Consider the following 20,071-nt stretch of genomic DNA (forward strand, 5'->3'; position numbering starts at 1 on the left):
GGTACAACGCCTTCGGGCACTGTTTTTGGGAAATATTTTTTTTTTAATTCTCAAAAAGAAAACCTCCTACTAGGAAAGGTCTAAGAACCGCCTTAAGATTTCCCGTGTTGAAGTCAGCTTTCTAATCTAACAGGATGCAGTGTATTTGTTACTCGTTAGTGACTGAGTAAAACAATCAGCAATAAGAACTCGCTTTTACAATTTGCCATTAATTTATTATCCAATGAAAGATCGTAACTTGAAGTGCCGCAGTTGTCTTTAAATCATGTCAGCTGGCTTATTCGCTAACTTTCGAATTCTCAGATGTCAACTGACCTCAGTTGTCATCGGAACTTTGATGTCAACCTATAAGTTCAAAACATTGGTATTCTGTATCGCATGAAGTGGATATCGGTGGATATCGTTACACGGTTGCTGACGCCAAAACTACGATGACAACTTGACAACTCTATTTTTTATCGACTATTATACTGCTAAGTAGGAAATACCCTATTAGCATTACATTACTACGTTTGAGAGAACGCTTTATTTTCAGCGTGTTATATGTTTAAAAACAATCTGTGGCGGTAAAATTCAGTATTTGCTTTCTATTGTGTGTGAACTTGGTGTCTAAAATTCCGTGTGGTTGAACAATATTTTAACTGAGAATATTGTGAGTATTGTAGTTATTATAAATTTTACAACGTAAACAATATTTTGATACGTAGATTCCTATGTTTTGCATGCAAAACAAAAATTGGTACACTACAGGAAGGTAACTTTACGTACTTGAGTAGGTCGTCCCATACGTTGAGAGCATCGGTTACCGCACTTACTAAATGAAGGTTAAGACATGCTGCAAATTATGTAATATTGGTATTTATTTAACTTTTTACGTTATAAATTCTTACTTTTAGCTCAATTGCAACAGCAGTGTTTTGTTGAGCACGTTGCAGAAACGGACGTAACTCTGCCGAAACTCGCTGAAACCTTGATTTGTTGATACGGAAATTTGCCATTAATTCCTTCTCCCGTAAATCCAGAGAATTATTGCAATCTCGCATACGACGTTTCTGGATTCTGGATAAACTTCGTTTTGTCTCTTATTCCACAAATGCCAGCAAAAATACACGCGAAATTTTTATTCCACACAAAGAAAGATAAAACAAATTAAAATAATACAAATAAAAATAACACTATCAAAAAATAAAGGAAACGACTCAGGGTTTGTATTTCTATTGGAATCGCAAAATTAGAGAAATCTAATATGTCTGATGCAACAATATAGTATAGACATCCCAGTGATGAGGCATAAAACACTGCTATTTGTAGTGTATTTCAAAAAATGACATTGGCTATCAATTTGATGTCCACTGGGCTTACGGAATCGCAATATAACGTTTATCGATACAGAAACCGCTGTCAAAATGAGTCATGGTGGATATCAGCCTGTGTCGATACTGATGACGTCATCTCATTTGGTAACTGGCGTTAGCGAATAAGAAAATAGCTGTTTGACAATTTACTGATGTACACTTTACCAATTGATGATATCTGCGAGCTGTCAGTGGAGTTAGCGAATAAGGCTACAGTACCCTTATTCGCTAACTTTCGGATTTTCAGCTGTCAACTGGCCTCAGTTGTCAACCGAACTTTGATGTCAACTGACAATTCCAAAACATCGGTATTTAGTATCGCATGAAGTGGACATCAGTGGATATCTTTTCACGGTGCTTAACGTAAAAACTATGGTGACTAGCAGGGGTACTCTTGACAACTCTAGTTTTTATCGACTATTATACTGCTAAGGTGGAAATACCTTATTAGCATTACATTACTACGTTTGAGAGAACGCTTTATTTTCAACGTGTTATACATTTAAAAACAATCTGTCTCGGTAAAATTCAGTATTTGCTTTCTATTGTGTGTGAACTTGGTGTCTAAAGTTCCGTGTGGTTGAACAATATTTTAACTGAGAACATTGTGAGTATTGTAGTTATTGTGAATTAAACAACTTAAATTCCTGTTTTGCATGCAAAGCAATAATTGATACACCATTTTATTATTATTTAGGTTTAAAATGCCAGGACGCAGGAAAGTGTCACTGAGGCAAATGGAGCTGCTTCTAGAGTTTGCGCATTCCCATCGCGACATAGCGTTGGGCCGCTTTCCGCCAGGTCCTCAGGGAGTGCGGGACACTCGAGAAGCATGGCGGTCGATTTCGGTGGCACTTAACTGTGTCGGCAGCGGAGCCACTAAAACGCCGGACCAATGGCGCCGAGTACGTTTACTTCTTTATTTAAAAAACAGCACTTTAGCATGTTTGTATGGTGGCACGACTATATCTCATAATATTCACTTGCTTTTAATTTTGGATACTTACTTTGCATCTGTAAAACTTAATAGTAACTCATTGATAACTTTTTTTTATTTTGCTTTTTCTAAGTTTTTGTCACTGAATGAATGTAACATTGTTTGCATGTGTAACTAACCAGTAACTGTTTTTTTTGTCAAGTATTGGATAGAGTTCAAAGCAAAAACAAAAGGAAAAGCTGCAGACATGCGGAGGAGCACATCTGCGACTGGTGGAGGCCCTAACAGGCTGGTCCCTCTTAACTATATAGAGGAAAAGGTGCTGGCTTTGTTAGGCCCTGTTGTGGTTGAGGGATTGCCTGGTGTGCGCTTGCCCATTGATGTTAGTTTAATTTCATATAAATATAATTTAAGTTTTATTGTCATCCGCTTCATTGAAACTACTACTTTATTTGTCAGGATGTTATGTGGTTTCTTTACGCATATTGAAAAGAAAATTATTTCTTCAGATATTGTCACTTGGTGACCCACCAACTTCCCAGCCATCGATGTCTGGAGCTGTGGCTGTACACACCTCACAGCCTCCGGTGCCTCCTAAGCCCTCAACCTCTACTTATGATGAGCAGATAATGGAGGTTGAATGGCTTGACGACAGCCTTCTAGAGGGGACACAGCCTGTGGAGCAGATGCCTGCTGCAGAGGCTGTGGAGCAGATGCCTGCTGCAGAGGCTGTGGAGCAGACGCCTGCTGCAGAGGCTGTGGAGCAGACGCCTGCTGCAGAGGCTGCGGAGCAGACGCCTGCTGCAGAGGCTGTGGAGCAGATGCCTGCTGCAGGGGCTGTGGAGCCCACACTATCCAGTGAGGCTGCTATTAGTAAGTACTTCTTAATTAATAAATAAAAAACAGCTTTTTATTTTATTTTTACTAGGCCTAGCGATAAGCAAGTAGTAATTAGGTAGTAGTAATTGTATTGTAAGGTGTATTATCCTGTAGTTAAATCATTGTAATTATATATATTTTTCTAGGGAATTCTGAGAGAGATGGTCCACAATGTTCAACCCCGAGCCAGCGTCAACGACCACGACGAGCGAATGGTTAATAATTTTATTTCAATAACAAAAATTTTGATAATTTTACTACTACTATACTACTATTATATCGGGTGTGTCGTTCACAATCACATTAAATCATATCGCATATACTTTATGATATTCTATGGCGAATTGTAAAAAAAATAACCTAATCCATTCAGTGGTTTAACCACAGGAGTCATTTTTCGTTTTTATAATTTACAACATCATGTGTAAAGCAGAGATAAATTTAGGAGTATCGTATGTTTTGATCAGTTGACAGCTGTCAGGTTTCAAGGGAGAATTTCAATTGTTTGTAATGATTGTTTTATATGGTGTTCTAAGTTTTGCACATTTTTATTCCATTTACTTTGTTTGAAAAAATCATTTTTTTAGTTTTACGTATTTTTCTTTTTTCTTTGTGTTAATCGACATATATTAACCAGTATATTAACGCATTTCATTTAATGTGATTATGAACGACACACCCGATATATGCATGTAAGCCAAAAAGAAAAATAGTCACAAATATTATTTTTTCAGTTCGCAGAGAGGAGTCAATACCTCGTTGGGCCTATGACCTGGAATTGAGGAGAATAGAGGTGGAGACCCGACTCACAGAAGCAGTGGAGGGGATGCTTGGGGTTTTAAGAGACATTCGGGACGACTACCGCCGGCAAACAAACCGGGAATGATTACCTACTGCGTTGGTCTAGTTGTCGTTCCGAATGTTGCAAACAATGTATCCTCCGCGGCCCCCCCCTCTATCTTTTGGGTCCAATGTTTAAAAACGTCAGCGGTTTTACCCATGCCCATAGGACCCCTTGTAAGTGGATGTCTACACCCTACGTTGTGATTGTTAATTAGTTTTTATATTAAAAAAGATTTTAATTAGAATAATTATTATTAAGTGAAATTTTAAATAATGTTGTACCTTTTATTCTAAGAATAAATAGCGTTTATAAGACTTAACTAGTTTTATTTTAGGTACTTACCCTATTCATTTTACTAGGAGCTACTGCCTATCTTACCTGATCAACTCAGTTAAAACAAAACTCCTTGGTAAGACTGGTTATTGGTAATTCAAACTCAAACTAAAATTATATTTTATTTATTTAAAATAGGCGCATAAAAGTTCACAAGTAGAAAAGCTCTTGCGAAATGTCAAGCTAGTTGCACGGTTCCAAGGAGTGGGTCTCATGGAGAAGAACCGGCAAGAAACTCCATAGACACTCTTTTAAAAAAAATCAATTTTTTACAATAATTTTCATATAGTGCTAGTTATCCCTGAGAAAGTTATACAATGCAAGTGAAGCTAATGTATTGAATGAATAAATTATATAAAACTATTTTAATGCAACTATGTTAAGAGGAAATTAAATTATATAATTCAAATAATGTTACTTGGTAAGCCAAGTTTTGAAATAGGTACCGCATCCTGCGGCTCGTTCAGCTCGCCTTGGTGGGGAAGTGCTGGGAATCTTGCACCTCGCATGCCCGTGGTCGCCGGGGAAGCCACATGTGAAGAAAGAAAAAAAAATGAGTTATTTTAACGACAGTCATCCCAATCAAATAAAATGGTTTTAAGTAAATATTTAAACTTTAGTTCTTACACATAGTGTTGCCGAATGTCCCGATTTTCAGGGTTTTGGGTCTGGGTCTGGGGGCGCCTCGCGATTTGTACCTGAAAAAAATAAAAATATATATAAATTTAGGTAATCGATATAAAACTATACTTGCACTAATAGCGTAGAAAGCATTGATTAAACATTTAAAATTACACTATTTATCTTATATAGTTTTGAAAAATTTAATAAATAATTTTAAAGTATTACTCACTAAATAGATAAATATTCTTAAACCATTAATAATGCCAGGAAGAGTTTATAAATTAGTCCTGGTATTCCATAATCTTTGGACTAGAATATCTCTGGTCCTTGAATTATCTAGATTTGCTGCAGCTCTAATCTGTTGGGAGATTTGGCTCTGTTCCAAATAGTCAGACTCTTCACTCTCAGGCTCCGGCAGAGGAACATTGTGTATGTTTGCTATATTGTGTAGTACAACACATGCATTCACAATTTTAGCCACAGTCACTGGGTCATAGTGAAGAACCCTATGTGCTAATAAACAGCGCCAACGATTCTTTAATACACCTATGCAACGCTCAACGGTATTGCGAACTTTGCAATGCAGTGTGGTGTAATGTTCCTCTGGTGAACCGACAGCAGCCTCTAATATAGGTGTCATCATCCAAGGGCGTTGTGCATATCCAGAATCACCTGAAATTTCAGTAATATAAGTAAAATACCTGTTTTATTTGAAAATACTTGACAAATACAATCCAATATTTATATACCTAATAGCCAACAATGCTCCCCAGATCTTTCCAATCCTTCTAGGTGAGATTTAATGCAGCATTGGTTCCACACAAATGAATCATGTGATGCACCTCCATAGGATGCATCAACATGCAGTATTTGCAAATTCGCATCACAAATCTGCAATAGATAGGTATAACATACTGTACAGTCAGCCATCAGCGCAAGTGCCAAAACCAAACAACTTGACATGGATCTTTTATCATTGATCTTTTTTTGTAAATAATTGTCGTACAAATTCTGGTCTACGCTGCCCTATGCGTCGAATGGTAGATACCTACAATAAAGCATTTATTGATATTGACATTTTTGTATGCTCTAAGTCCAAATTTAAGAATGATGTAATGAAACTGTTATTGGAAGTTGAATTAAATTGAATTTATTTATTTTATACCTACATATTACTCTTTGATTATAATATTATTATCATTATATTGAATTGAATATGTACGATTATGATCTTGATGTTTAATATGACTTGATTTTGTGCTGTATTGTTTTAATGTTAAATTGGATTTTGTATAATTTTATTGTTTATTATTGTGATTATGATGGTGATTTGATTTTGTTTCGTTTTGCAGTACCTATTTTAATTAATTATTTATTTGTAATGTTTTAATACCATTGCTATGTATAGTATTTATTGAATTAATAATGCTCATTTGGTGGCACTCATTACCTAATATTTTTGTTAAAATGAGGATAATGCAGTGGGCCACAATATTGTTATCACTCACCCTTATTGTTAATTTATTAGTATGTATTGTATATTGTGGTTGTTAATTGTCCCTAAATAAATAAAATAAAAATCTTTTATACATATATGTTAAAAAGTATTGATTGATTATACAGTAAGAAAAAAAATTGTGATAGAACATTAAAAAATGTGTTTAATACTCACCAGCAAAACATTTAATGAATGATAATGTTTTCTATTAAAAAAAGCTTCTTCATGGTCAGTGGGCCTTATTATAGCAACATGGGTTCCATCAATGCACCCAATAACTCCTGGGAATCCAAATTTTTCCATAAACCTGAAAAATACATTATTTCATGTTTATTACATATAAGGTAGAAAACAATTACATATATGATTAAAATAATATATAGCTAACATACACTCTCATGGTGGATTCCCGTTCTTGTTGAGTGGAAGGAAACTTTATGTACTTGAGTAGCACGTCCCGTACATTGAGAGCATCGGTTACCTCATGTAGGCACCTACTAAATGTAGGTTGAGACATGTTGCAAATGAATGAGGAGCTTCGTTGGTATGATCCATTTGCATAAAAGTTTAGGACTGCCAATATCTACACATAACAAAATTTGATGTTAGGTACAAAGTTTATCATCATAATTATTAATATTACTCCATCATCATTTCAGTGTTTAAGAATAACATTATTAATTTACGTAATACTAGCTTCCACTCGCGGCTTTCTACATACTTACCAAATTTCAACCAAATCTGTCCAACCGTTTTTGCGTGATTGAGTAACAAACATACATCCATACTTACATTCTCACAAACTTTCATATTTATAAGTAGGATTGGTATTTATTCAACTTTTTAGGTTATAAATTCATACTTTTAGCTCAATTGCAACAGCAGTGTTTCGTTGAGCACGTTGCAGAAATGGACGTAACTCTGCCAAAACTTGCTGAAACCCTGATTTGTTGACACGGAAATTTGCCATGAATTCCTTCTCCGGTAAATCCAGAGAATTGTTGCAATCCCGCAGTCGACGTTTCTGGATTCTGGACAAACTTCGTTTTCTCTCTTCGTCCGCAAATGCCAGCAAAAATGCACGCGACATTCTGTAACACAAAAAAGATAAAACAAATTAAAATAATACAATTAAAAATAACACTATTAAAAAAGGAACGACTCAGGGTTTATATTTCTATCGTATTCGCAAAATTAGAGAAATCTTATATGTCTGATGCAACAATAGAGTATAGACATCCCAGTGATGATTACCAAAATCGGGCATAAAACACTGCTATTTGTAGTGTATTTAAAAAAATGTCAGTGGCTGTCAATTTGATGTCCACTCATTGCCCGCTGGGCTTACGAAATCGCAATTTAACGTTCATCGATACAGAAACAGCTGTCAAAATGATCTACGGTGGACATCAGACGCTGTCGGTGCTCATGACGTCATCGCAGTTGGTAACTGGCGTTAGCAAATAAGAAAATAGCGGTTTGACAGTTTACCGATGTATACTTTACCAAATGATGATAACTGCGAGCTGTCAGTGGAGTTAGCGAATAAGGCCCCAGGTGTGAATGTCTTCAACGGTGGTTTTATCCTTTCCTTGTCGGCATAGAACCGCCGCCTTTTGCTTCTCTCCTTTTCCTTGAAAAGTTATTCATAAACATTTCTGGGGGAGGCGGTGGTGGTGGTGGCTGGAAATCAGGTGCTTGCCTGACAACCTGCAAATAATTAATGAAATAATACCTATCATTCATAATTTAATTGGTAATATGACTAAACTCAAAAACAAAACTGAGGAAGGGCTCTGATACAGCTGTGAATATTTATAGGAATTTATATGTTCAAGTTTTTTTTCTATTTTATTATGGTTACCGTACCCACAAGCTATTTGCCTTTTACAGGCGGTAGACGGTAGATAGCCAGATAGCTGATGTTTATGTTGCCGCTATAACCATAAATACTGAAGACTAGGATATAATAAATATTTGAGTGGGCAAGGAACCCTTCGAAACCGGATCCCACTTGGCCCTTGGAAAAAAATGAGCTATACCAAGCAGGGTAATGATTTCTGTCTGACTACGTGTGGCCATCTACGTCACATGACGAATTCTTCCGTGTTTCATCACACATCATACATCATTGATATTGTTTACAGGGGCCCGATTCTCCTAAGTTAATAATGACAAAATCGAATAGAAATCGAATCGCAATATGATCGCAATAGCAGTTTTAACCATATCGGGCATTCTGCTACTAATAAAAGACCAATCGTATTCGATTGACATTTGATTGGTGTGCGATTGGTCTGCTATTTTGGTGATTTTGGTCTATACGGTAGTTTGCTGTACAATCATTTTGCAATCGTAAATCATTTGCAGACAAAATGATTCATTATTGAATGACAGAAAAGGATAAAAACGTTTATTTCAGAGAAAAAATAGCGGAATGCCACATACGCTTCAATCGTAATCGAGTCGGGATTGGATCTCAGTCGAACCGAGTCGAACGTGAATCGTATGACGCTTAAGTAAAATTAGGAGAATCGGGGCCGAGGTAGTCAGAACCCAGAAAGTCGGATAACAAGTCCGCAAGGGAATACGTAATCCGGATACGGATTACAGATAATATTGGTACTCATATACCTAACGAGATATCGATAAACTTACCCGGTTAGAAGCATGAAGGGAACTGCCGAAAATGTTGGTTAAAGCTGCAGATCCAGGAGTGCCTGGTGCTGCCGATATTAATGCACAATTTGCCGCGAGGCAAATAGCAAAGACCATCAAATAAAACAAGCGATTCATCTTAACTGGTCACTACTGTGGCTGTCTTACACGTTAGACACATTTTTATAGCCTTTAGCAGATCGCATGTTACATTAACGGAAACCTTTGACAAACAATGCAACAACTTCCTGCGCGATATACGTGAGAGATAGCGAAACATGTTGATTGTTATTGCTGTGATAAAGTTAATTATGCCTTAACATGTTAGGTTAGGCCACATTGCAGATGTCAATCAGGGTCAAGTAATTATGAAAATAACTTAGTTATTATAAAAATTACTCGTATTTATGAATGTTTTTTCCGTCGCTAAAGTTGGATTTCTTTCATCAGATGTTGATAGGAGAAAAATATGAGTAGGCTTCATCTATCGTGCTAAAATAATGTGCAGGTTTTTAAGTCTAGTATTCAATCCAGACAACAGCTGAAGACGAGCGAAGAAAGCATTAAAATTCCCTTTTGGTCCCAGGGGACACAGTCAATTTAAGCATTAGGAAATTTGAAATTATAACTACTCCGTAAAGACCACCTCGACGAGGCACTAAAATATGTAGGTACTTGGCTTTAATTCCTCTTAGTTCAGGGGCCCGATTCTCCTAATTTTACTTAAGCGACCTTCGATTGACGTTCGACTCGATTCGACTGAGATCCAATCCCGACTCGATTACGATTGAAGCGTATGTGGCATTCCGCTATTTTTTCTTTGAAATAAGCCTTTTTATCCTTTTCTGTCATTCAATAATGAATCATTTTGTCTGCAAATGATTTACGATTGCAAAATGATTGTACAGCAAACTACCGTATAGACCAAAATTATCAAAATAGCAGACCAATCGCACACCAATCAAATGTCAATCGAATACGATTGGTCTTTTATTAGTAGCAGAATGCCCGATATGGTTAAAACTGCTATTACGATCATATTGCGATTCGATTTCTATTCGATTTTGACATTATTAACTTAGGAGAATCGGGGCCCAGGGGATTAATTCTGCGAATTTTACTTAATCAACTTACGATTGATATCCAACTAAGATTCAGTCACGTCGCATTCAGCAATGTTTTGTTTTTAATAAACGTTTTTATCCTTTTCTGTGATTCAATCATGCATTTTATTGTCCGCAAATGATTTACGATTTTAGAGCAGACTATCCTATAATCTAAAGGCAGACCAATGGCAATGCAATGTCATTGGAAAACGATTGGTCTTATATTAGTAGCAGAATTCCCGTTAAGGTTAAAACTGCTATTGCGATTAGATTGTTGTCCAATTGTCACATTAGCCGAATCGGGCAACTGATTACGTACTGACGAGGGTATAGTTATAATCTATGGATATAATAATATTATGTCTATGGATATTGACGTGACTTCCCGACGCGCGACGCTCGCGCTGCTGGTAGTTTCCCAACCATAGAGTTAATGGTGATAATATTAATTTCCTTAGATATCGCTTCATTGCCTCATTCTTGTTTCTTCTTCATAAAAACACTGTAAATAAAATATTTTTGGCCCATCATAGAGTCTTGATGTAAGTACCTATTTATACGTAAAATGCAATTAATCCGAATTCATTGTCTCATTGAAGCTCAAGTAGATAGCTAGGTGATTGAACATTCGTTCGTTATTTTTTAGTGGCAAACGTTATTTTTTATATCGTTGCGTTGCATTGGCAGGTACTTTGAAAAGCAGCGAGTTGAACGAATTATTCAAGTTTTCACGTCACTATTATACCTACTACCCGCACCCGCCAAAAGTTTACTGTCACTCAAATACTCAATCTTTCGTTCTTCTGTTTAAAAAGTAATATCAGCTCGACAGTTACTGTATTTCAATCTTAATTAGATGTATATTTGTAAGGTTCTAGCAAAAATGGAGTCGAAATCGCAAGCAACGCCTGTTGTAGCTTCGGCTGCAGGCAAAGTTTACAAAGTTCCTAATCGCTTAGGGCGCGGTGTTCCTGAACTTACAGATGTATATACTAAGAAATGTTCCTGCAAGAGAGACAAAACAATTGTTTTTTGTCGTTCATGTGGCTACTACTGCAATGGAAGAATTCGCCTGATATGTGAAAAGCATCCTCGCGTAAGTACTCAACTTTTGGCCTGACCTTTCTTACCATCTTTATGTAGGTAAGCTATACAGAAGATGAATCTATTACTTGTTGCTTTGTAGTTTCATTACTTCTGTCGTTCTTTCCTATGTCTGTATTACTTTGTAAAGACTATTTATTGCATTGTTATAGCAAAAACAATTTTAATTTTTTAACTATATACCTACAAGTATTTTTGTGGTAGTAAGATTCATTTATGCACATTATTTTCCTATCTTCACTTATATCGTGTTCTTACTTTTGCAACTTAGTTTATATATTTTGCCAATCCAAGACTGAACTTTGTAAAAGTTTTAATAAAATTATTAAAATGATTTGTTTGCAGGTAACGTTCCTCTTGGATATAGCAGAATGTCCACGGTGCCATTCATCCTTGTTCCTGGATGAGTATTCTGGTGGGAACTCTTAATTAATAACGACACAAACTATTGTAACAACTATTATTTACTTATGACATTTGTTGTTGTTTTCAAAGTTTTTCTTGATAGTCATATTATGTGTGTTGAGCTGATCAATAAGTTATGTTATACTGATACTTTTATTACTTGAATCATTATTGATATAATGACTCATAATAATTTGAACAGTATATATGACTTATTGTTTTGCTACTTGGGTTTAACTTGAGTAAGTTTGTTTATCATTTAAATATTAATTTAAATGTGAGAAACTGTTATTTAGTTCTTAATGGTATTGATTGCCCATTTCTAAGAGTAATATAAGAGTATTGAATTTGTTGTGTTGTAAAGAAACATTGTTTTTTTTTGAGAAAAAAGCCATTTCTGTTTCTTGATCTAACATTTTTGCAACAAGTTGTTTCAACTGTAATTAGCTAAGTGCCTTAATAAACTAGTTATAATGACATGGGTTGTTTTTTATTATTTCCTGTGCATATTGAGAGTCATTAGAGGGTAATTCCCCTGTTGTAGCGGGTCATTTAAGTCTAGTTGTTAAATAGCTAGATGCTATGGCGAAACATGCAGAACATAATATAACCAATGTAACATCTGTGTACCCCCATGTTTCATACAAATAAAAGATTTTTATTCTATTGGACTCAAAAATATTTCAATGTACACTGTACAGGGAGTGATTTGATTAAGAGACAACATAAAATTAACAGTTTTTATTACTAAATTTATATCTACATAAATTAATCTTTTGGGCTTATTTAACTTATATTGAGAACCAACTGGGAACATCTGTTCTGTCTTTATTGCGTTCGATGTAATTTTTGAAGCTTTTCTTAGCTTCTGTCAAAGCTTTTTCTTCATCTCTCTCTCCATCTTTTTCTTTTCCAAATATATTGGGGTATTCAAATTTCATATCTTTGGGCTAAAACAACAAAAACAATTTATAATGCCTGGATTGTTTCTATATAGACAAACATAGAATTAGAATCCCACTACCGTGTGATAGATTGGCAATGATGGCTATGTTGCATGAGTACAAAAAATTTAAAACTATAGTGCCCTAGTGTGTATCAAAAAAATATAAAGACCAAGATTAAGATGAGGGAAAGAGTGTATTCACTAACACGTGAAAAAGTCATTTTACTGATGTAGGCATTCATTTTTGCTCGACAGAAATTACTCAATTGCCGATCTATCTATAATATTATCTATAGCTGTTTTCCCGCAGTTTAGTTTAGTAATGGTGAAAGAATATTTGAAATCGGTCCAGTAGTTTTTGAGTTTATCCATTACAAACAAACAAAGTTTTCCTCTTTATAATATTAGTATAGATGGAGACAATAAATACAGTATCAGTCTTTTTTTAATTTGTGTTAATCTCTTATGTCAATCTCCATAATAATGAGGCCAGAGACTAAAGTGCTGACACATGAGTTTCAAGTCTTATGGAGTATAGCTACACTCAAAATATTAATATACTGTCTCAAATTAAAATTGGACTGTAGCAACATGAATATCATGCTGTTGATTGATTGCATGTGCTGTCAACATTGACTTTGAAATTATGACTGTGTAAACAGCACAATATTTTCAAACTACTGTAATAATGTACAATACTTACCAATACAACATAAGCACTCTTGACATCATCATCCTTCACAATATACCCTTTACCAATATCTCTTCGGAATTTTCCTAAGGCTATTCTAGTTCTTATATCAACCACAGGGATATTGTATATCTTCTCTAAGTAATTCTTCATGTCATATTTGGTCATTTCCATGGAGCAGTGAAACTGAACTACATTAGGGAGTTGCTTTGGCTCTGGTCGTACAAGTTTCATCCAGAAGTTAGGCAAGAACACCCTTAACTGAGGGTTGCCTCTTTGGTATATTGGGTACCTGGAATTTTGTAAAACGTATTTTTATTTTTACACTGCTGTGTATTTTAATAACCAAAAATCATCATCATCATCTCAGCCATAGGACGTCCACTGCTGAACATAGGCCTCCCCCTTAGATCTCCACAGATACCTGTTGAGATTAACCAAAAATACTTCTGACCTAATGAATAATTAATTTAAGTATTACATAATTACATGGACTTACCATCGAGTAGACATTTTGATTATCAATTGTTTAGTTTACTTAAATATTTTTAATTTTACATTAGCTGTTGATCTATTTCCTAACCTTAAAATCTTGTTAAGTGACGTAACTTCTATAATGTCTATGCTGTGCTAATATTCTGTGTCTATTGCAAATCCACAGATTATCTCAACTTGTCACTCGCTGAGAGGCCCTCTCTATTATATTTGTGTAAGCTGCCGGCTTCAAAACCGTTCGAAAAGCCGCACTGCGCTCTGTGTTACATGAAAAATAAGTGAACGCTCGTACGTAGAGACACAAAAGCACCATTACGGCCACGCAACGATCCGAGAAGACTCTCCATTTTGAATGAGCCGAATTCGATAAGAAGTGGGATAGAGAGGGCCTCTACGTGCAGTGATCTTTCTCGCAACCACATAGCCTATGTTTAATTCTGTCCATTTGTTTAGGTTTGTACAGAGAAGTCTTATTTTATGCTAAATCTGGTATAGCTACGGAAATATAATATTTGAGATGAGTGATGAGTATAATATTTGTGATGCAATACTATTTGAGATGAGTCTGTCAAATGAAATCTGAATGTCAGTCGGCTAGTCATCAATCTGTCAGTTAATTGTAAAGATGGCGGTGGCTCTGTCACCCGATCAGGAGTTGGTAAGTAATTTAACGATATTTTAATGGAAATGTAAAAATTAATGGGCATTTAACACGAAAATTCCCTTTTTAGGCAATAATGTCTTACAAGGTTGCAAGGCAGTGACTTTTTTATTTTGATTTTCTTAGAGGATGTGGTTTGCGACTTGCTTCGTTTACCATGTCATCAATGTTTGTTTTGATTACTTCGTGTCTTGTTGTTACAGTTAAAAAGTTTCCTCTGAATAAAATCGGCGTCCCATTTGTTCTTCCCGAGTGTAAATTACAAGCCCATTTTAAGCTATACTCGATTGAGGCATCTACATCCTCAGATAAAATTGATTCTATGTGCATTCTACATGATTCTGGGTATTCAACATGACAATATATGCGTGTAGCTCCTCCTATTTCCGCTTCGATCTTTTTTTAGATCATCTTCGTATCTGAATCCGTAATTTCTTAGCTGATATGTAACAAAGAGTGTAAACAGTAAAACTAATTCTTATACCTTACATAGATGTATGAAAGGTGTTTTTTCGTTAATGACTTGAAGTAAAACGTATAATGATGTTTGATATTAGCTAATTAAATTGGTTTTATTTTCTGTTTAGTTTATGAACAATAGTTCGATTATTTAAAAACAGCAGTTCTAATGAGGACTGATGGTTGTTTAAAAATTTTATTCATTTGTGTTGAATAAATATTTACGAGTCAGATTATACATAAACAATGGTAAACAAGGACCGGCAAGGCCCACCCAATATTGGTTATTGATTCTCCTTTATGTGCCTGTCTGATTTGATACTACCCAAGCTGCAGTCTGACTGCATTACATTCCCTCATGTAGTCTCCAAAATTGTTCTATTTGCAACTTTTATATAGAATCATTTTGGAAGCACATAGAATCACAACTTACATAAACAGTTATATTTTAACTCTAGCTGTTTTCCCATGGTGTCACTTGTGTCTCGTTGGAATTACTGCCCATACCCGGATAAAATATAGCCTATATAGCTTCCCAACAATTAAAATTTTTTGTGTGTATTCAGTGGCAAAATAAACACTCAACAGACTTGCAGGAACTGACTTCTAGAGCCATGTCAAAAGTTTTACTTTGTCTCTATGTGGTTTCTATGTTTTTTGTAAAATCTTTTTTAACTTTTAAATTTATTTTCAATGACATGACAATTGCTGGGGTTGCATCACACATTTTGTCTGTGGAAGGAATTACTTAATACAGTCAAAACCGTTTAAGGCGTCATCATTTTGAATGACATACCAGTTAATTTGACCAAAATCAAAGGTGCTGGCTGAATGCTATATGCTATACCTGTCACTGGTTATTGTAACTATCGGTTTTTACAACTAAATATGAGTAGTACCTTCGATGTCATTATAACGGATTTTAACTGTACTCAGAAATTAAAGAATCAATCAAGCAATTTCCTTTAACCTGGCTTAAGAATGTGGGTTTTTTTTTGTTGCAATGACTAGTCTTCTTAAGTATTTGTGGACTCAGGTCTATAATTTATTTGTGATCTTTCATTCTAGAATATTTAATTTAATTTTAAATTATATTGCAAGCGTGGCTTATCTGTTTATTGTAGTGATTATATTTAGCTCCTCGGTACGCCGGCACGCTGGCGATCGGTACCTAAGTACGTCAAGTGTACCATACTATCGCCGAAACGTTTATAATTAGAACCCGAAATCTTGAATAGTGTATGCACATTTCAAAAATTTGTCTTCATTGTTAACCGAAAAATTTGGAAACCAGCTGTCATGGCATGTGATGCAGAGGAATGAGGATCATGTTATGAGGAAGGTGATGAGCATGAATGTGGAAGGGGATTACCAAAGAAACGATGGATGGATTTTTTGGAAGCCTACATGGCTATTAAGGATGTTGCTTGTGAGATGATGGCTCATAGAAAAATATGGAAGAAGAAAACATACTGCGCTGAGCCCAAATAAAATTGGAATAAAGTATCATCATGCTCCTGCTGATGATACTTATCCCGTATGGATAGATAGAAAGATATAATAAATAGAAAACTCCCCGTTTATAAACATTAGGTACTCTTTTAGCTCTTAATCTAGCTGTATTATTCAAATAATAATAAAGGATTTCAGCTGTGACTTGTGTTAATTTATTTGTCCAGTTTGAATAAAACTATTGTTGAATTAATTGCTTTTGTGTAGCTGTAGAACAACACTGTCTTTCGAAAGGTGTAGCGTTTTTGTTTCTATGTAACGAAATTAGATCACATTCAGAACAATGTGTTCAAGGAACCGTGTTTGGTCGGTTACGATATGGTTCAGAGCTTCACTATTCTCGCTTCTGGACACAGGATCTTTTATCCCTGCGGTGTCATTGACACAAGTTTATATAGCATGCTTTACATTACACTCGTGCTTGTATTTATCTATACAGTCACGAGAATATATTTCGCTCGAGTTTGACTCATTCATGCCGTTTCTCAATAAACGATAAGACCCACACACCCCACCGCGATATTGGTGTTGTAACTTGTTTGATTTTCTATAGTTATACAATTTTGTGCATCGTTGTTTGTGGGGAAGCGTATCTTTACTTTTAAACAGTAGTATAACATTTCAGTCTGTTCGGTTATTGATCATCTATAATTATCGGAAGAGACTAGGACAAAATCATGGTAGGCGACATATATTATTGTAACAACTCGTATTTTGTTCTAGAAAGAATTTCTGTTTCTGTGGAGCAGTGTCATACATAAGGCTGTAAAATTTTTCGTCTACTCCTTAGATAGGTATCGGTGTTTGTCAATATGAGTACCTGGAAGATAAGGTGGTGAACCCACGGTCAAATTTTTACGAGCTCTTGTAATCTGAGATTTGCTCAGGTGTGGCTTGTTCCGAGAATTGCCATTTTCGGAATATAAACCACTATTAGAGGACTGTATGCGTCCGTGGTACACGTCATTTACAAACACATCAGGTGGTCAGGTGTTATGAGTTAAGCAAGTATGCGGGGATTATTGGGATGAGGAAAACTGAAGATGGAGCTATGGCAAAGCTTGATGTATACCTAGTTTTGGTCACGGATCTTGGATTTGAAAGCTAACTTACAAAATCTGGAATAGAGCAGCTATACTGCATAATATTTTTGGAGTTTTGATACAACCTGGTTATCGAAAGGTTTTCCCCGCAAGTATCTTTGAAGCGGAAAAACAACAATTACTAAGTACCTAAACAATAGCTTTTAGTTTAGCTGCGGTTCGTGTAAAAATACTTTGTTTGTTTTCTCCCTAATGCATACACTTTCCTTCCGCTTTCTTTTAATTTATGAAGTTAACTGACAGCGAAAAGGTCATCTGGGTCAATGGTCAGTCTACTAAGAGACTGTTTAAAATAGACATTTCCAAAGTTTTTGATAGCCTCCATACATTTTCCATATTTGGAAAAATATGTTTCATTACAAAAAGTAAAAATTGAACTTCGATTTTCTGTTTATGCTCTGGAGTAAATCTGCAAAATAATAAAAACACGTTGTTCATTATTAATATTTCTTCGTTCGTCAGGTGCAGAGAAGACATCAAGTGGCTGGTTATTTGGGTCGCACGGTTTTTGTTGTTTACTAACAACTTCAACGTCATTCGCTCAGGAAATTATACTGTTGCATGTTCCTGAGCACACGATCAAATCTTTGGCAAAAGCTCAATCTAAACACATTTTTGGTTCCAAGAAATCAAATCAAGATAAATTTAAGGGTTTTCCAAGGTTTAGTTTACAAAATCTTTAGCGCAGTTGCCATCGTCATTACCATCATAAACGTAACATGTTTATTTATTTCTATATAAATCAGAAGTCCTTTTTCGGTTTATGGAAGTCAAAAATTGATTTGATAATGATGATATTATAACGAGATCACACACCAAAGTCTTAAATTCTTAATCAAGAGTCCTTAAATGACATATACATGAATATGTATTATCAAAATTGAGGATTATGTATGTATTGAGAATACGAAGCTGCTAGTAATTGTTATTGATCGCGTGATCATATTTGAACGCGAATTTAGTACTCTACAAGTGTGGGATGGGTATTGTACTGTACACGTTACCCTAGTTACAAACCCACCCCACTCATAAGTGTTAAAGTGTATAATATTGTAATAGAATTGTTATTATTTGTTTGACGCATCGTCGGTCGTATTCCGTTATCATTGGTTCAAGCTCGCTATTGCCTTATTCATTCCATTCAATTACTTTTAGTCGGTTTGACAGTTGCAAGTCGGGGGCGCCTCCGTGCGATCGTGCGTGCGATCCTACGATAGGCGCTGTTTTTATTTCTGTTACGCGAGCTATACACGTAATAATAAGTAGTCGAATAGTGCCTTACTAACAAACGTGTTATTGTGAAAAATATAAGCCGTTTAGTGCGAAATACTACGATTCTAAAGTAACTCATTGAATTACCTACTCCGAATCCTGAAGTCAACTGCATGATTTTTTGTTTCTTTGAAGTTGTTGGTTCAGTCTCCCCAATTGCCCAATAAATTGAGTAATTGAGGAAGACCTGATGAGGAAAGTGAGGGTTTATAGTCTTTGTTTTTTAACTTCCGACACGATGGTAAAAGTTATTTAAATTTTTATTATATTTACACCGCTAAATAGTTATAATTCCGAGTCTTTGGGGCATATCAAGCTCGTCTTGATTTTCTATTCTTTTAAAATTAATATAATATTAATATTGAAAAACATACACGTTAAACTGTAGGTCCCGGCTGTCATTGAACATCCTTGGCAGTCGTTACGGGTAGTCAGAAGCCAGTAAGTCTGACACCAGTCTAACCAAGGGGTATTGGGTTGCCCGGGTAACTGGGTTGAGGGGGTCAGATAGGCAGTCGCTTCTTGTAAAGCACTGGTACTCAGCTGAATCCGGTTAGACTGGAAGCCGACCCCAACATAGTTTGGGAAAAAGGCTCGGAGGATGATGAATATTGAAAAACATAGTTTTGGTTGATTTCAACTATCTCAGAATAATCTGTTCTTATAGTCTCGTTAACATTCTGTTGATCATGCCGGTTTGAGTTTTAATAATTACGGCAGGATTTGACACATTTTCAAAATCTGGAAGTAGTTTTTAGTTGCGCTACACCTTATATTTTGACTTCATTAAGTAATAATTAAGCGCATAGAACGTGTGACGGTCATAGTTAAACGAGCATGTGTTAAGTGCAGGTGTTTGGCAATAATATGTCTGTTGTGTATTGTGCTTGTGACGTAATGTCTCGAGGCCCCAAAGCTAGTGGTGTGCGGGGAGCGCGTGTCCGCTCATACTAATGTTCGGGGCCCGGGTTCATCCGCGCTCGCACAGGAAACACATCCCGGAAGAATTAACCCGCCGCGTCCCACCCGTCTTATTTGCATCGATATACATATGCAACGGTCGCACCGCATCCCATCCGCTTTTGTGCTCGACTGTCCCCTTTTGCCTCTTGTTTTCAAAGTTCGCTTCACACTTGGACCATTGGTGTGCTAATTAGTGCGGTCTTATTGTGGCACACACGAGTTCCAA

General features: G+C 35.8%; 4 protein-coding genes and 2 long non-coding RNA genes across 14 annotated transcripts in view; 3 read left to right on the forward strand and 3 right to left on the reverse strand.

Moving 5' to 3' along the window:
* Positions 1–1,558: 1,558 nt before the first annotated feature.
* Positions 1,559–4,329, forward strand: LOC124636826. 5 transcript variants are annotated; one of them, XM_047173001.1, is made up of 6 exons: positions 1,559–1,962; positions 2,053–2,260; positions 2,495–2,674; positions 2,802–3,165; positions 3,318–3,386; positions 3,906–4,329. In XM_047173001.1, the coding sequence occupies exons 2-6, from the start codon at positions 2,060–2,062 to the stop codon at positions 4,055–4,057; spliced, it is 966 nt and encodes a 321-aa protein (XP_047028957.1). In that variant the 5' UTR covers positions 1,559–1,962; positions 2,053–2,059; the 3' UTR covers positions 4,058–4,329. The 5 variants fall into 5 exon arrangements, with proteins under 5 accessions (XP_047028957.1, XP_047028956.1, XP_047028958.1 ...); XM_047173000.1 differs by having other exon boundaries at positions 1,559–2,260; XM_047173002.1 differs by having other exon boundaries at positions 1,559–2,260; positions 2,495–2,611.
* A 128-nt stretch (positions 4,330–4,457) lies between these two features.
* Positions 4,458–7,669, reverse strand: LOC124636825 (putative nuclease HARBI1). Its single transcript, XM_047172999.1, has 6 exons — positions 7,333–7,669; positions 6,863–7,053; positions 6,645–6,777; positions 5,722–5,863; positions 5,202–5,644; positions 4,458–5,046 (listed from the first exon to the last, which is right to left on the reverse strand). Exons 1-5 carry the CDS (start codon positions 7,558–7,560, stop codon positions 5,247–5,249), a joined length of 1,092 nt encoding a protein of 363 aa, XP_047028955.1. The 5' UTR covers positions 7,561–7,669; the 3' UTR covers positions 4,458–5,046; positions 5,202–5,246.
* A 361-nt stretch (positions 7,670–8,030) lies between these two features.
* Positions 8,031–9,831, reverse strand: LOC124636828. The gene is made up of 2 exons (XR_006985157.1): positions 9,129–9,831; positions 8,031–8,180 (listed from the first exon to the last, which is right to left on the reverse strand). It is a non-coding gene; the product is annotated as an uncharacterized LOC124636828 (long non-coding RNA).
* A 319-nt stretch (positions 9,832–10,150) lies between these two features.
* LOC124637139 lies at positions 10,151–11,712 on the forward strand. Its single transcript, XR_006985178.1, has 3 exons — positions 10,151–10,776; positions 11,218–11,330; positions 11,684–11,712. It is a non-coding gene; the product is annotated as an uncharacterized LOC124637139 (long non-coding RNA).
* A 757-nt stretch (positions 11,713–12,469) lies between these two features.
* Positions 12,470–14,039, reverse strand: LOC124637138 (39S ribosomal protein L23, mitochondrial). Its single transcript, XM_047173487.1, has 3 exons — positions 13,880–14,039; positions 13,393–13,672; positions 12,470–12,693 (listed from the first exon to the last, which is right to left on the reverse strand). Exons 1-3 carry the CDS (start codon positions 13,891–13,893, stop codon positions 12,535–12,537), a joined length of 453 nt encoding a protein of 150 aa, XP_047029443.1. The 5' UTR covers positions 13,894–14,039; the 3' UTR covers positions 12,470–12,534.
* Positions 14,040–14,411: 372 nt separating this feature from the next.
* LOC124637136 (tyrosine-protein phosphatase non-receptor type 9-like) overlaps positions 14,412–20,071 on the forward strand; it is a 49,128-nt gene continuing 43,468 nt past the window's right edge. The window contains exon 1 of one of the 5 annotated variants that reach the window (XM_047173484.1): positions 14,412–14,533. In XM_047173484.1, the coding sequence (XP_047029440.1) occupies positions 14,501–14,533 (33 nt within the window). In that variant the 5' untranslated portion in view covers positions 14,412–14,500. Of the gene's footprint in view, positions 14,534–17,169; positions 17,188–18,808; positions 18,953–19,037; positions 19,124–20,071 lie in introns of those variants that run through there. The other 4 variants (XM_047173485.1, XM_047173483.1, XM_047173480.1 and 1 more) reach the window with 4 other exon arrangements.

The sequence above is a fragment of the Helicoverpa zea genome, chromosome 15 (assembly GCF_022581195.2).
Source record: "Helicoverpa zea isolate HzStark_Cry1AcR chromosome 15, ilHelZeax1.1, whole genome shotgun sequence".
Taxonomy (NCBI): Eukaryota; Metazoa; Arthropoda; class Insecta; order Lepidoptera; family Noctuidae; genus Helicoverpa; species Helicoverpa zea.